Below are 16,966 nucleotides of genomic sequence, written 5' to 3'. Positions count from 1 at the left end.
AGACGAGAAAAATTCTGTCATATACCACTTTTACACAGCCACACGCAAACGTGTACCTGGCGTTTAACGGTCCCAGTCACACACTGAACGACCGGGTGAGAACCGAACACGGCGCGCCCAGTCACAGTCACACACACTCAACTGCAATCAGCGAGACAGTCACACGCAGACAACGGGCCCAACAGACCGACCCTCACACTGCGACTCAGGGTACCCAACACGCTCTGCCGTAACCCCGACAGCCTCCCACGCACACAAGCACCCCGCCCACCCGAAGCATCGCGAGACGCGGCCTTGCGGTTTGGTTCCAGCCTTTAGGCCTGGAGACTACGTTTCCCAGAAGAGACTGCGGCGCTGGCCCAATCGCGACACATCAGCCGAGAGACTTTGTGCGTCTGCGCTGTCTTCCGGCTCCCGAGTCCGCCGGTACGGAGGGGGAAGCGCACCTGGGGCTGCGCGGGGCGCGACCACGGGGGCAACTGGACCCGAGGAGGCGGCAGGTGAGGGGCTTCGGAGCTTGCCAAGCGCTCTGGAGTCCACGCAGGACTGAGCGCCGCGGCCGGGCGGGTCGCGGGCCTGGGAAGAACCCGAACGTCTCGCTTCATCGTCAGTCTGCGGCTTTCCCGGCTCTGGACTACACTTCCCATCGTCCCCCGCGGCGCGCGCCCTGCTTGCGCCTCCTGTCGGCGTCAGGGCTCATAGCCCGGGTCCATAGACCCCTTAGGTGGGTGTGTCTGTTGGGGGAGTCCCCACCTCCAGAAAATACTTACGGATGTTTTGCATTTATTCTTACGCGTGCTTTTTAAAAGATCTGGGGCGAAGTCTTGTTTCATGAGATTGTCAACGAGTTGCAAGACCCCAGAAGATTTGGAACCACTAGTTTAGAAGGAGCAACTTGGAGACAATTTAGAGGATCTTGTTGAAAATTTGTCCAACCGTGGGGAAGTGGTTGAATAAATCACTAGCCACCGCTGTAATAGACTATTTATAGATAATACAAATAATGCTTAAAAAAAGTGGTCATAAGGAAAAAGTCCTACTACATGATATTAAGGAACACTTATCATTATTTCATTTACACATTACATTACTTAGAATTAAATATTTGTAACATGCCAGGCACTGTCCTAAGCTCTTTTATAAAATACTGCGGTTTTACTGATGAACTCAGGAAGTGGTTAAATGGCATCATTGTTAACACTTGGTTGTTTTCCATTCCAGTTTTGGGTGTTTTTTGGGGGGGGGGTGGTTAGCCTGTGTGTCAGTAGGTGGGTGGGTTTGACTTCTTTTGCTGAATGTTCTCTTGTTGTACAAAGTGTCCAGTTGTGAATATATTTGTCAGTTGATGTTGTTCCACATCATTTTTGATAGTTGCTTGGCATCCATCATACGGCTGTGCCAAAAATGATTCAACTACTTGCCTACTTGTGAACTGTTAGGTACTAATCTTTGGTTCTGTTTTTTCAGCAAATATTGTGCACACAGTTTTGCTCACTGTTGTATCTCTGTGCAGGGACACGTTTATGTGATGATAATGGAGTACGGGGCTTGCTCCATCTAATTTGCCCACTGCAAACATTTGTTGACTCAGGCAGGGTCCACGAAATTGTGTCTGCCAGGCCTTATGTATGGCTGTAAGGTTCTTTGTGAGTTAGGAAGTTAGGGTAAGAGCCAGGGAGACTTCCGAAGGTGTTACATTGTGGGAATGAGACAGTTAAATGCTTTGGTTCTGGGAATGTTTCATTGTGGGCTGGGCTGATGCAGATCAGGCAGGCTTTGCTCCCTGGCCTAAGGATGGCCTTCCTTGTCCTTGGGACACCATCCTTAGTCACTGGACCAGGTCTGAGCATCCCCACCTCAGATTTGCATCAGTAACAGGGTGGAGCTGGGTAAAGGCCACAGTTTGTCCCAGCTCCCTCTAATTTGGGGGGATGGGGAGTAAAGGAGGTGGGCATTTGTCACCGTGGCATTCTGGGAGCTGTGAAGCAAGCCTAGCCTCTCACGTTTGCTCTTTCCTCCCTCAGCTCTGCCATCTCAGGACTCTGCCCTTCCCTAAGAGAGAAACCAGGAGGAGGACCCATCAACCCATGAAATTTTGACAGTCATGTCCCTTGTGAGTTTTAAAATCATATAAGTATTTTCTTTCCTTATCCTGAAGCTTCCCACCTGGGTTCCATCCAAGACTCTGGTTCTCAGAGGTTCCCATTTTAGGGAATAAAAAGACCAGGCAGGGCTTCCCTGGTGGCGCAGTGGTTAAGAATCCGCCTGCCAATGCAGGGGAACGGGTTCGAGCCCTGGTCTCCGGAAAGATCCCACATGCCGCGGAGCAGCTAAGCCCGTGCGCCACAACTACTGAGCCTGCACTCTAGAGCCCGCTAGCCACAATTACTGAGCCCATGTGCCACAACTACTGAAGGCCACGTACCTAGAGCCTGTGCTCCTCAACCAGAGAAGCCACTGCAATGAGAAGCCCTCGCACCACAATGAAGAGTAGCCCCCACTTGCCACAACTAGAGAAAGCCTGCACGCAGCAACGAAGACCCAACACAGCCAAAAATTTAACAAAAATAAAACTTAAAAAAAAAGACCAGGCAGCTAGTACCCTCTCCCATAGCCCCATCCACTCTGATCAGTGCCCACACGGATTCATTCTATATAGCATTCCACATCTTCTGTTGGCTTGGTATTTTGCTGGGAGGCCAGAGGGAGAAGAAATCCATTTCCTTACACAAAAGGAGAGCATCTCTTATAGGAACTGAGGTTTGATGAAATGGTGATGGCTACTGATGAGGGATCGCACATAAAAACACAGGGAAGCTGGTATTGGTTGGTCTCAATTTCAGTGTGGGAGGTGACATCTCCTGTATTGGCAACTGGGTGTGTAACTGAAGTTTATCTGGGAATCTAGGAGAGATTAAGATGCCAGAATTAAGGTCCAGTTTGGAGTTGAACAGAGCACTGGAATCTTGGTTATTCTCCATCAGCTTCTTGAGTTTAAAAGCAAGCAAAGTGCAGAGCTGAGGACTGAAAGATAGATAGATGGATAGATGTTCAAAATCTGGGTAGTCATAGTTTTGGAACAGCCTTAAGAGATCTGACCTTGGAGACCTCTGCATCCAAAGGAAGAGAATGGTTGAGTCAGTTATTTCACTTGATAGAAAATTGTACAGCTAATAATCTTCACTGAAGATTTTTCTCATAAGGAAAAATGTTTGTGATAACGCTTTCACATAATCATGAGCCTACATCTTGAAGCAATTCTTGACTTAAATGAAAGTTCTGTTTTCTAAGATAGAAAATATTTTTTAATAAAATATTTTGGGGTAAGTCTACCAAAAATTGTTGGGTTTTGTTGTTGTTACTCCATAAATGTACAAATGATAGGTTTCACATTGAGAATTTATCATATATCAAGGACAGAGTAGGCAGTGTGCTTGATTATACTGTCACAACTGAGAAACTCCATTTGGCTGGATTTTAATTTTCATCCCAGAACTGAGTACAAGAGCTTTGGTTTGTAGTAAAAAGGGAAGTTCAAGAATATTTGAACATCTCTTTTACCTGTGCTCATCTTTTCCTGTCACCTGTTCACATCTAAGGCCTCCAGCCCCAGCCTTCTTTTTCACCAGAACACCCCGTTCTTGCAGAGACCTCCTCCATCTCCTCTCGCCCCAGTGAAAAACATTTCCTTGAAATACACATGTAACATACCTGCCTGTTGTTCCAGGGTTCAGACTTGTTCAGGGATGTGGCCGTAGTCTTCTCCCAAGAAGAATGGGAACAGCTGGCGCCTGCTCAGAGGGATTTGTACAGAGATGTGATGTTGGAGATCTATAGCAACCTGGTCTCACTGGGTAAGGCAATGTGGTCAGTTTGGAGGTTACCCCTGGGCACATCTCTTCCTTCTTACCAATTTTGGGGTGTCTTTTGATTGGTTAAAGGGTAGCTCTATGGCCTGAAGCTACATCCTCCTCAGCCTTCAGGTGACTCACATATTCCCCTGGCCCGTCCTGCAACTGCCTCTCCTGCTCGATAACCAGGCCCTGGGTCTGAATTCTGGGGCCCCGCACCGTGACTGCATGGCATGTTTTCTTCTCACATCCAGGTTTTGCCATTTCCAAACCTGATGTGATCTCCTTCCTGGAACAAGGCAGAGAGCCCTGGATGGTGGAGAAAGTAGCGACAGGAGGCCAGTGCCCAGGTGAGTGAGGCATGTGTGGGGAGAGAGAACCCACTGCAGATAACTGTCTAGCTGGCTGGTGAGGAGGCAGTCCTTTTGAGTTAGAAAATTTTCCTTCCAAGTTGCCAAACTCAGAGGTCTGGTCTCAGTCATCATCTTCCTTAGCTTATCATCAGCATTTGACAAAAGTGGTTGCTCCTTCCTTCCTGAAACATTTATGTATATCTGGGTCATCACTACCTCTTGTTCTCACCTACCTCATTAACCATCCTCAACTTCCTTTGTTGGATCTTCTCATTTTGTGTAAAAGCTGGAGCACCCCAGGGCTCAGACTTGGGCCTCTTCTGTTTATTTCCATTCCCCAGGACCTTCTCCATGACCATGCTATACGTACCACTCACACCTGTGCTGTCTAATGTGGAGCCACTGGCCACATGTGGCCATCGAAATTTAAATTCATTACAATTAAATACTTTTGGGGTGGGGGGCATGGCGCGTGGCTTGTGGGATCTTAGTTCCTGGACCAGGGATCAAACCTGAGCCCCTGGCAGTGAAAGTATGGAGTCCTAAGTACTGGACCGCCAGGGAATTCCCTACAATTAAATACACTTTAAAATTCAGTACCTCAGTTGCACTTGCCACATTTCAAATGTTCCGTAGCAATTTTGTGGCTTGTGGCTACAGTATTGGACAATGCAGATACAGAATATTTCCATCACTGGAGAAAGTTCTTTTGGACAACACAAATTATTACCTTCACATTCAGCTTCTCCCTTAAAACTCCAGATACCTATATCCTACAGCTTTCTTATCAACTCCACTTGGATGTTCACCAGACACTTTGAGCTTAAGTCCAAAAGGGAGTCCTTGATCCTTCCTAACAAATATACTCTTCCCCCTTTCTTCTGCACTTCAGTAACAGGGGACTCTATTCTAATTGCTCAAGTCAAAAACTGCTGAAGCACCCTTGACTTTTCTGTCTCACACATGTATTCATTCTGTCAGGAAATCCTGTTCACTCTGCCTTGAAATATATCCAGAATTTAACCACTTCTTACCAACAAACAACACTGCTACCACCCATGTCCCCAGCGCCACTTGGACTACAGCAGTAGCCTCCTCCCCGTGCCTCTGCCTGCACTGTTGTCCACTACAGTGCATTCTCCACACAGCAGCCGGACCGTCTCAAAACTTCAGTGAAGGTGTATCACATTTCTGCTCAAAACCTGCCCACAGGGCTTCCCTGGTGGCACAGTGGTTGAGAGTCCGCCTGCTGATGCAGGGGACACGGGTTCATGCCCCGGTCTGGGAAGATCCCACATGCCGCGGAGCGGCTGGGCCCATGAGCCATGGCCGCTGAGCCTGCATGTCCGGAGCCTGTGCTCCGCAACAGGAGAGGCCACAACAGTGATAAGCCCGCGTACCACAAAAAAAAAAAACAAACAAAAAAAACCTGCCCACAACTTCCCATCATTCAAGAGGAAACCTAAAACCCATACCATGACCTAGAAGGCTCTGTGTCTGTACTGTAGCCATCAGCCACACATGCTGTTTCAATTTTAACTAAAATGAAACATAGAATTCCATTTCACAGTCGCCCTAGCCACAGTGCCAATGCTGAGTAGCCATGTGTAGCTAGTAGCTGCCATACTGGAATAGAATAGAACATTTTCAGTATCACAGAAACTTGTGTTGAACTAAGTTGCTCTAGAAAATCTGCCCTGCAGCCTCCACTCTGATTTGATTTCCTACCACCCTCCATGCTGCTGACTCGGTTATAGCCACACAAGCCTCTTTGCTGTTACATTAACATAGAGGTTGGCAAATATCTTGTTTAAAGGTCCAGACAGTTAAGTGTTTCAGGCTTTGCCCGCTCTGTGGTCTCTGTCGCAAGTACTCAGCTCTGCCATGGGAGCACGAAAGCAGACAATACAAGTATATGCATCCTGGCTTTGAAACATCAAGCGTATTCCTGTTTCGAGGCTTCTTCCCTTGCTGTCCCTTCTGCCTGGGGTGCTCCTGTTCTGGATGGGGGATTTCTGAACCTCAGTGGTACTGACATTTTGAGTGGGATAATTCTTTGTTGGGGCCAGTGTGGAGGGGGTGTCATTCTATGCATTGCAGGATGTTTAGCAGCTTCTCTGGCCTCCCAAAAATGTCTCCAGACATTGCCAAGTGTCCCCTGGGGGGGCAAAATCTTCCCGAATTAGACCCAAAGTTACAGTGTGACACGAGACCAAAATCATGTCCATAAACAGTTTCTGCAGCATTCAAGAGAATTTCAAATGGGAAGCTAAGAACTAAGCGTTACTGATGTGGTAGATTCATCCACGTTGAAGTGGTAGTTGGCCCGTTGGAGTGAGTGAGATCAGGGGTGGAGTGAACATGGGGAGAGAAGCTGTGTGCTTCCGTGTAACCTAACATATTCGTGGTTCCGAGAATTAGGACATGGGCATCTCTGGGAGGCCATTATTCTTCCTACCACACCTGAAATGTCACAGAACAGATTTTTTTGCTTTTGTCGTTTGAGTTTTGACAGCATGTGTTTGTTTGAGGTGCTCAATTTGTTTACTCCTTAGATATGTGGGTTTGTGTCATATTTAAAGAGAACTTCACCCTCTGAGGTTATGAGTCTCCTGTGATATTTTTCTAGCTTATTTATGATGAAATTTATGATCCATATGGAATTTTTCCCAGTGTAAGATGTGATTTCATGTTATTTTCCAGATTATTATCCACTTATTGAAACAGCATTTATCTCTTCACCACTAATGTATAAAGCCACCTTTGTCGTCTGCTTTATCACCTCTGTATTTGGATCTATTTTTGGACTTTCTGTTCTAGCTCATTAATCTCTCTAACCATGTGTCTATACCATTATGGTTTTAATTTATTAAGAGTTTAAATGTTTTAAATATCTGGTACAATTAGTACCTCTTCATTCTTATTTTTCAGAGTTTTCCTGGCTAGTCTCATTTACTTTTCTATCCAAACCCTAGAATCAGAATATTTGCTTTCAAAAAAAAAAAAAAATCATGCAATTTTTATTACTGCGATCACTGTAAATTTATAGATTAATTTAGGAGAAAACTGATTTTATTATGCGGAGTCTTCTATTGAAGAACACGACAGGTTTTTCCTTTCATTTATGTCCATCCCTGATTAAGGTTTTAACATTTTCTTCATATAGATCTTATATGTGTCTTATTACATTTATTCCTAGGTAGTTTATATTTATTGCTGTTACGGGCATAATCTATAATATAGACTAATATGGCATTCATCCATTTTATACTCCAACTGGTTATTTTTTTATATATGACAGAAGCCATTCACATCTTCAGATGAATTTTGTAGCTAACCCAACTTACTGAATTTTCTCGTTGTTTATGACAGTTTTTTATGTAACTCTCTTGAGTTTTCCAAGTATTCAATTATATCATCTGCAAATGGTGATAATGTTTTTACATTTTTATACCTTGCAGGTTGTTTTCTCTTGCCTGATTAGGATGCTGATTATGTAGTACCTGCAGAACACTGTTAAGTGGGGTTTTACGTACTAATCTTGTTCTTGACCTTAATAGGAATATTTTTAGTGTCTTTCATTAAGCATAATATCAGCCATAGGAATGAGATAGGGGTATTTTCTTAGGTTAAAGAAGATCCACCTTTTCATATTTTATTAAGTGTTTTTTTCTTTCCATCTATAAAATCTGCATTATATGAATAGGCTTCCTAATACTGAACTCCTGATACTGAATACTGAATCTAACATTCAAGTGTTGCATTTCTTGAGCCAGTTGTGGTCATTTATAGTTTTTATGGAAAATGTTTTAAAATTTTTTTAACTTATGGTAAAATATACATAACAAAATTCACCTTATTAAAGTGTATATATAGTTCATTGGCATTTAATACATTCACCATTATCTAGTTTCAGAATATTTTTATCACCCTGTGATATTGTGATTTATAATAAGAAATATATATTTGTTCTTCATCCCTGTTTTTTGGCACACAAGTCTTAAAACCCTTGGAATCTCCAGAGTCATATGTGTCGTCTTATATGCTAATTAGATGACTGGTGGCTGGGGTCTCCTGGATAGCTTCAGGATGGGGGCTGGTTGAGAGGGAAACCAATTATGTGATTAAAGGGTTGGAACTGTCAGCTCCACCCCCAACCCCAGAAAAGGGGGTGCTGGAGGTTGAGTTAATCACTGATGGCCAATGACTTGATCAATCATGCCTACGTAGTGAGGTTTCCATAAAAGTCCCTGAAGTATGGGGTTCAGAGAGCTTCCAGTTTGCCGAACACATGGAGGTGCTGGGAGGGTGGTGTGCCCAGAGGTGGTATGGAAGCTCCAAAGCCTTTCCCCACATCTTGCCTGATGCATCTCTTCTGTCTGGCTAGTCGTAAGTTACATCCTTTGTAATAAACTGGTAATATAGTAAGTAAACTGTTTTCCTAAATTCTGCAAGCCATTCTAGCAAATGATTAAAACCCATGGAGGGGGTTGTGGGAACTTCCATTTATGGGGGGTGGGGTGCTGGTAGGGGCAGTCTTGTGAGACTGAGCCCTTAATCTGTGAGATCTGCAGCAAGATAGTGTCAGAATTGAATTTGTAGGTTGCCCAATCAGTATCTACCAGAGAGATGGAGGGCTGCTTGGTGTAAGCGAAAAACCCACACACATTTGGTGACCAGAAGTGTCAGAAGTGAAGTGTGGAGAGTAGAATGGTGTTGAGAAGTGTGTTTTTCCTAGATATACCCCAGAAGGAAACACATACCCATTAAGCAGTCACTCCTCATTCCCCCTCCCCCCCAGTGCTTGGCAACCACTAATCTGCTTTCTGTCTCTATGGATTTGCTTATTGTGGATATTTCGCATAAATCATACAATATGTGGCATTTTGTGTCTGGTTTCTTTCACTTAGTGTGATGTCCTTAAGGGTGACCCATAATGTAGCATGTGACAGGATTTCATTCCATTTTAAGGCTGTATGTATATGCCACAATTTTTTAAACCATTCATCTGTCAATGGACATTTGGGTTGCTTCTACATCTTGGCTATTGTGAATAAAGTTGCAGTGAACATGGGTGTGCAGATATCTCTTTCAGATTCCGCTTTCAATTCTTTTGGATATATACCCAAAAGTAGAATTTCTGGATCATATAATTCTGTTTTTAACTTTTTAAAGAGCCACTATACTATTTTCCATAGTGACGGCACCATTCTCCATTCCCACCAACAGTGCACAAGGGCTCCAATTTCTCCACACCCTATCAACACTTTTTTTTTTTTTAATAGTGGCCATCCTAATGGCTGTGAGGCAGTATCTCATTATAGTTTTGATTTGCATTTCTCAAATGATTAGTGATGTTGAGCATCTTTTCATACGCCTGTTGGCCATCTATATGTCTTCTTTGGAGAAATGTCTATTCAAGTCCTTTGCCCATTTTAAAATCAGGTTATTTGTGTTTTTTGTTGAGTTTTAGGAGTTCTTTATATTGTCTATTAACCTCTTACCAGTAATATGGTTTGCAGATATTTTCTTCCATTCTGTAGGTTGCCTTTACACTGTGTTGATTTTTTTCCTTTGATGCACAGAAGTTTTTAAGTTTGATATAGTCCCATTTGTCTATTTTTGTTTTTGGTGCCTGTGCTTTTGTTACCATATCCAAGAAACCATTGCCAGATACAGTGTCATGAAGCCTTTCCCCTATGTTTTCTTCTAGTTTATAGTTTTAAGTCTTAGGTTTATAATCCATTTTGAGTTATTTTTTTAAATGTTGTATAAAGTAAGGGTCCTGCTTCTTTCTTTTGCATGTGAATATCCAATTTCCTCAGCCCCATTTGTTGAAGAGCCTGTCCTTTCCTCATTGTGTGGTCTTGGCATCCTTGTTGAAAATCATTTGACAATATGTATATGGGTTTACTTCTGCGCTCTCTATTCTGTTCCACTGGTCTTTATGTTTTCCTTTATGCCAGTACCACACTGTTTTGATTACTGTAGCTCTTTAATATGCTTTGAAATCAGGAAGTGAGAGAGGCCTCCAACTTTGTTCTTCCTTTTCAAGATTGTTTTGGCCATTTGGGATCCTTTGAGTTTCCATATGAGGAAACCAAAACATTTTAATGCTAAGTCTATACATAAGATTTTTAGACATTATTTCATTTGTTGTTAAAAACAGTAACTACTAATGCTAAATAATCAGCTTCTAAAAAAACTGCAGCAGATCCTATCAGGAAAATATAAAAATAATACAGAGGACCTCATTATTATGTTGCTATTTTGCAACTTTACATGAAGTAGAACAGAAGCCAGAAATTAGAAAATTAGTACTATCTTTGTATAGTTATAGCACAATATATGATTGGAGATGGCTTAATCCAGATGAGTGCAAAGTGCTCATGGAATAAACACTGTACTCTGACTGCCATAAATCAGCAAAACTCAACTGTGTCTGATGTCTGTGACAGAAAATATGGCATTTTGGAGAGAGGAGTGCTTTTAATGGCATGTCCTTAGAGGCAGCAGTTTTTTTTCACATTGCCAAAAAGACCAAGTAATGTGTTATCACTTTAGTTCTTAAAGCCAGATTTCCATTAGGGCATAGTTACATTCCCAAACTAATTTTCTTCTGTCCACCAGGCTGGCTTTAATATTCCATGGTCCACTGCAATCTTTTGGTCCCTTCTTTATAGGATGGCAGCCAGATGTTGCTAACCATTGAGTAGATGGACCACCAGTTCATAGGTAGCCATTATAATGGATGTGTTTGGAATCTGTCTTAGCACAGTTGTTAGAGCACAATAAAGAGACCCGTAAAGAGAGCTTCCCTCTTCAACAACCAAACATGGTGTCTGAAAAAATACCTCTACTTTTTGCTCTTTTCACTCTTTTTGTTCTTACAACTTCACGTGGTGCAAATTTTTGAGGCGACAGCAGCATCATTCCCAGAAAATTGATACTTCTTTCACAGACTTTTCATCATCTTGCATTGTCAAAGTAATCTTTTATTCCAGTAGTTTTTGCTTAATAATTTCACAAAAAAACCAATAGTGGTCTCTGATATGCTACCACAGGAAGCAGACGTGCCCCTATAAAGTCCCCTTTGGCCTTCTGTCTGTAACTTATGAATACATTCAAAAGCACCCATTCACTTTTCCCCATAGTTCCTTGCACAAAGCTGAAACCAATTCTTTATTAACCAAATGGGACTGATTTCTGTGACTGCAGTAAAACGGACCACTGTACGGAAATCATGTACCAGGTAGAATCAAGATCAAATACACCATTCAGCCTTTCCTTGCAGTTTGAATAACCAGCAAAGAATATTGCTCTGGAAGAGGCCACCCCTATTAAATTTGGGCCTAAACTTCGAAACAAGGAACAAGGCCCTTCTTTTTCCAAGGACACTTTTAGGCAGTGGAAAAGTCCAGGAGAGACTGGTCCAGCTGACATTAGCTGTAGCCACGGTGTTCAGCTAAACTTCAGAGACAAAAAGCATTACAGCAGAAGGCCACAGCTGTGTTATTACACCTTCCAGTGGACATGTGAAAATAGCCCTCCTATAACACCACATCCCCTGTCAAGCAGATGCACCGTCATGTTCTTCTGGCCAGAGAAGTATCCAGTCACCCCTCTCCATCATTTTTAAAAATCTACTTTATTGAGGTATAATTTATATTAAATTAAATGCATGCATCTTAAGTACAATATTTTAATGGCTACTGACAAATGTATACACTTACATGACCACCGCCACAGACAAGATAGAGAACATATTTATCACCCTGAAAAGTTCCCTATGCTCTTTCCCACACAGTTGCTCATACCCCCCCAGCCCCTGGCAACAAATGATTTGCTTTCTGTTACTCATATGTGTCTTTTCTAGGGTTTCATAGAAACATTCATTTTTTAAAGCCATGGTTCAGTGGTGATTCTGATCCACACTAACATTTTAGAACTACTCTTATAATCTCTCTGATTCCCTCATTCATCTTTATTTATGGTATTTCCTCTTTCTCTGTTCTACTCCATTTTCTAATTTCTTAGTCACATTCAAGAGCTTACAGATATTATCTTGAGTCTGAACTTTCCAGTTTTTACTATAGAAGTTACTTTTTCTGGAAAAGGAAAAAACAAATACATACTTGTTTTGTTCTTTTTCAGTATTGGAGTCCAGGTATGATACTAAGGTATTATCTCCAAAGCAGCACAGTTATGAAGTACAGTCACCCCGGTGGCAGATAATGGAAAGCCTTACAAGTTATGGTTTTGAGTGCTCAAGTTTCCAAGATGATTGGGAATGCAGAAGTCAGTTTGACAGGCAAGAGGGAAATCCAGATGGACATTTGAGTCAAATGATAATCGATAATGAAGAAATGTCCACTTTTGACCAGCAAGCATCCCTTACTTTTTATCAGAAAATTCATATTGGAGAAAAACCCTATGGATATAATGAATGTAGAAAAGACTTCTGGCAAGAGGACTTCCTTATTAATCATCAAGGGATTCATACTAATGAGAAACCCTACAAATGTAAGGAATGTGGGAAAGCCTTTAAATATGGCTCACGACTAATTCAACACGAGAATATTCATTCTGGCAAGAAACCGTATGAATGTAAGGAATGTGGAAAGGCCTTCAATTCTGGTTCAAATTTCATACAACATCAGCGAGTTCATACTGGTGAGAAACCTTATGAATGTAAGGATTGTGCAAAGGCCTTTAGTCGAAGCTCACAGTTGATTGAACATCAACGAATTCATACTGGTGAGAAACCCTATCAGTGTAAGGAATGTGGCAAGGCCTTCAATCGGATCTCACATCTTAAAGTACATTATAGAATTCATACTGGTGAAAAACCCTATGCATGCAAGGAATGTGGGAAGACCTTTAGTCATCGTTCTCAGTTGATTCAACACCACACTATTCACACTGGCAAGAAACTCTATGAATGTAAAGAATGTGGGAAGGCCTTTAATCAAGGCTCAACTCTTATTCGACATCAGAGAATTCATACTGGTGAAAAACCCTATGAATGTAAGGCATGTGGGAAGGCCTTTAGGGTGAACTCACAACTTAAGCAACATCAGAGAATTCACACAGGAGAGAAACCCTACCAATGTAAGGTATGTGGTAGGGCTTTCAAACGGGTCTCACATCTTACTGTACATTATAGAATTCATACGGGTGAGAAACCATATGAATGTAAGGAATGTGGGAAAGCCTTCAGCCATTGCTCACAACTGATTCAACATCAGGTAATTCATACTGAGGAAAAGCCCTATGAATATAAGGAATGTGGGAGGACTTTAAATCATGACTCAACTACCATTCAACATCAGAGAATGCATAATAGAGAAACACAAGTGAATTTAATAAATGTAGAAAAACCTTCCATCAGCACTTATCCCTTATTAATCATCAGAGAATTTATGTTAGCAAGCAACCATATGAATGGAAATAATGGGAAGAGTCCACTAGCTTAGGCTAATCACAACTTACTCTTTTTATCTTGGAGAAAGACATGAAGAATGTAATGCAAGTGAGAATTCCTTTATTCAGAGTTGTCCTTTATCCTGAGTAATAAAATTCATATTGAAGAAAAATTATACCGATGCAAATTTTTTAGACCATGATTGTCAAAGACGAAAAGGTTGGAAAAAATTTTGTCTCTAACACACACCAGAATCACACTTTCTCACCACAGTGTAATAATTTTAACAATAGCCAAGTGTGAATTTTATTGGAAATTAAAAAAAAAAAAACAGCTGAATTACTCTTGGGTTAACAAGAAACTAAGGAATGCAGTTACCATCAGTGGTAATGAACAGAATGACAATGAGAGTTTTTACATGTCAAGAAATGTGTGATGTGGCTGAAGTTACTCAGAGGAAATTTTATGGCCTTTAAGTATATGCAAAACATGAAAACCTGAAAGATAGTACTCAAATATACTAAATGTACTATTTAAGAAGCCAGAAAAGAGAATACCAAACACCCTGATGATGAATAAATGAACAGAAAACAAAAACAGAAAATGATGAAATAGAAAGTGGTTATCCTACAATAATCTCATTTTTTATTTCTTTCTGATCCAAGAGTAAACTAAATTTAGGAGACTGTTTCTTAGTTTCCAGGTTGTTGTAGATTATCTTTTATAATATCACAGACAGAAGGGGTTGGTTGCCTACCTAGCAGCCATACCCAATTCCCATTCCTATTGGCAACATCTGTCTTGTCTTAGAAGCTGCAGATGTCACATGCTAATTTTCAGCCCACTTTGCAGCTCAAGATGGCCCAGATGTTCCAGTGTATGGCCAGTATGTTCTAGGGATCTACAGGGCCTTCTGGGAACGATCTTCCTCATTCAGAAGAGACAGATACATTAGGAAGACTCCCTCCTCTTTCATTTCTTGCTTTTAAACATTTTCCTCTGAGAACTTGATGCCTGGAGCTGCTGCAGCCATCTTGGAACCAAGAGCAGAAAAGAAAGGACCTCAAAGAAGCTGACCCAGCACCCTAACACTGAGCTATGAGGCCAATTTGGAACTCTTAGATGCCTTGTTATCTAAGAAAAATAAACCTTTATTGCTGAAGTTACTTTTAGTTGGACATTTTGTAAACTTGAGCTGAAAACATCCTAAGTGATGTAACTTCAAATTTTATTTTATTATGATCGGTAAATGTGGCCTGAAAGTATCTACTTTTTTGTATTTAGCATTTTTCTTTGTGGCTAAGTACAGGATTGATTTTTGTATATGTTCCATAACATTGAAAAATAATGTATATTCTTTTTTGGATACTAGATTCTATTTAAGCAGTAGATTATAATGATAAAATTTTCCACATTCTTATATAATTTGGTATACTGGATCAGAATTTCCTAAAATTGAATTTTTTAACCACAATCTTGAATATCCAAAGATTTTTTACTTTATGTTGTTTGACCTATAAAGACATATAACTTAACCCCTATTTAAGAATCATACTTTTATCACTAAACAATATCCTACTCTGCTAAGTGTAGGGGTCAACAAACCAAATCTGGCCTGCTGCCTGTTTTATAAATAAAGTTTTATTGGAACACAGTCATGTTCATTTATTTACATATTGTCTACAACAGTAGAGCTGAGTGGTTGCAACAAGGACTATGGCCACAATGCCTATTTATTTCCTATCTGGCCCTCTAGATAAGAAGTTTGCCAACCTTGGCCTAGTATAATCCTTTTGGTATTTTATTTCCATACTGTGTAACACTAATAATAATGATTTATCCTTGTTTACTTGGTATGTTTTTGCCCATCCATTTATTTTCAACCTCTGTCGTTTTAGTTATTTCTTATTAAAAAAATATAGCTAATTTTTTAATAACTCAAAATACAAATTTCTTTTTCTGTAGGGAAATTCACTTTTTTTTTTTTTCTGGTACGTGGGCCTCTCACTGTTGTGGCCTCTCCCGTTGCGGAGCACAGGCTCTGGACGCGCAGGCTCAGCGGCCATGGCTCACGGGCCCAGCCACTCCGCGGCATGCAGGATCTTCCCAGACCAGGGCGCGAACCTGTGTCCCCTGCATCGGCAGGCAGACTCTCAACCACTGCGCCACCAGGGAAGCCCCACATTTTTATTTAGTGTAATAACTCCACCTTATTCCTTTCATTTTACTTTGTACTATTTATGTTTTCTTGGTCTTTTCCTTTCCTTATGTTCCTTTTCTCTTGCTAAATTGGAACTTCCCACTGTGCTTAGGGTAGTGGTTATCTCCCCATTCTTAATCATTATTGGGCAGAATGAGAGCACTATTATACTTTCTAACCCATCATTAGTTTTCTTTGTTACTGTCCTCTGAGAAGAGACCATCCTTGCTTTCTCTTTCCCTTCCTTCACAGCCTGTTCTTTAACATTTCCTCCATTTTGCTAACCTAATGAAAACTCATAGTTTTACTAGTTTTACTCTTATTTACAGTAAGTCCCCTACATACGAACGAGTTCTGTTCCAAGAGCATGTTCGTAAGTCCAATTTGTTCATAAGTCCAACAAGTTAGCCTAGGTACCCAACTAACACAATCGGCTATATAGTACCTACTGTAATAGGTTTATAATACTTTGCACACAAATAATACAAAAAAAAAAACACAAAAATAAAACAGTTTTAATCTTCCAGTTCAGTACCTTGAAAAGTATTGTAGTACAACAGCTGGCCCTTCTTACCAGTTTCATCACCGCTGCTTTTACGCTTCCAGACATCCTGGGCTTAAAATAAAGATACTGTGCTACTGTACTCTACACAGTACTGCATAGTAAAGTACACAAAAGCACAACTACTTGGAGAGGATGCATACACATGACAATGTACGCCAGACACATGAACTAACGTGATTGGATATGCAAATGCATGTTTGCATCTTTGAAAGTTTGCAACTTGAAGGTTCGTATGTAGGGGACTCACTGTATTCGATGCTTATATTACTCACTGCCAGACGCATTCATGATTTCCATTTAAACTTAAATATAGTATTCAGAGTAACATTCATTGCTGGCCACTGTTTTTTTAACTGTTTTCCCCTGTCTTGAGTTTACAGATTTATTTCAAATGCAATTTGGTTAGACTATTTTATTGAGTATTTATGTTTATCTCAATAAATGTTACATAGTTGGTATTCTCTGAATCCTTATATGTCCAAAAGAGTTTCTTGGACCTTCACAAGTTATATTTTTGGTTAGTGGAATGTTCTTGGATTACAGTTTTTTTCTCAGTAATCCAGAGATGTCACT

The 16,966-nt window shown here is 41.0% G+C and overlaps 1 protein-coding gene and 1 pseudogene across 2 annotated transcripts; one reads left to right on the top strand and one right to left on the bottom strand.

Annotated features, from left to right (window-relative positions):
- The first annotated feature begins 423 nt into the window (after positions 1-423).
- Positions 424-15,273, top strand: LOC132416634 (zinc finger protein 582). Of its 2 annotated transcripts, none has more exons than XM_060000106.1 (5): positions 424-500; positions 2,025-2,113; positions 3,728-3,854; positions 4,106-4,201; positions 12,359-15,273. In XM_060000106.1, the coding sequence occupies exons 2-5, from the start codon at positions 2,105-2,107 to the stop codon at positions 13,678-13,680; spliced, it is 1,554 nt and encodes a 517-aa protein (XP_059856089.1). In that variant the 5' UTR covers positions 424-500; positions 2,025-2,104; the 3' UTR covers positions 13,681-15,273. The 2 variants fall into 2 exon arrangements, with proteins under 2 accessions (XP_059856089.1, XP_059856088.1); XM_060000105.1 differs by having other exon boundaries at positions 442-724.
- On the bottom strand, positions 10,906-11,794 carry LOC132416874 (solute carrier family 25 member 36-like; annotated as a pseudogene).
- Positions 15,274-16,966: the final 1,693 nt, after the last annotated feature.

This window comes from Delphinus delphis, chromosome 20 (genome assembly GCF_949987515.2).
Source record: "Delphinus delphis chromosome 20, mDelDel1.2, whole genome shotgun sequence".
Taxonomy (NCBI): domain Eukaryota; kingdom Metazoa; phylum Chordata; class Mammalia; order Artiodactyla; family Delphinidae; genus Delphinus; species Delphinus delphis.
This window is presented reverse-complemented; position numbering and strand designations above follow the sequence as displayed.

Excerpts from the sequence above, each read along its gene's own strand:
- LOC132416634 (XM_060000106.1), top strand. Across the intron at positions 3,855-4,105 it reads TAGCAACCTGGTCTCACTGG|GTTTTGCCATTTCCAAACCT; the intron begins GTAAGGCAATGT and ends TCTCACATCCAG. Across the intron at positions 4,202-12,358 it reads GACAGGAGGCCAGTGCCCAG|TATTGGAGTCCAGGTATGAT; the intron begins GTGAGTGAGGCA and ends GTTCTTTTTCAG.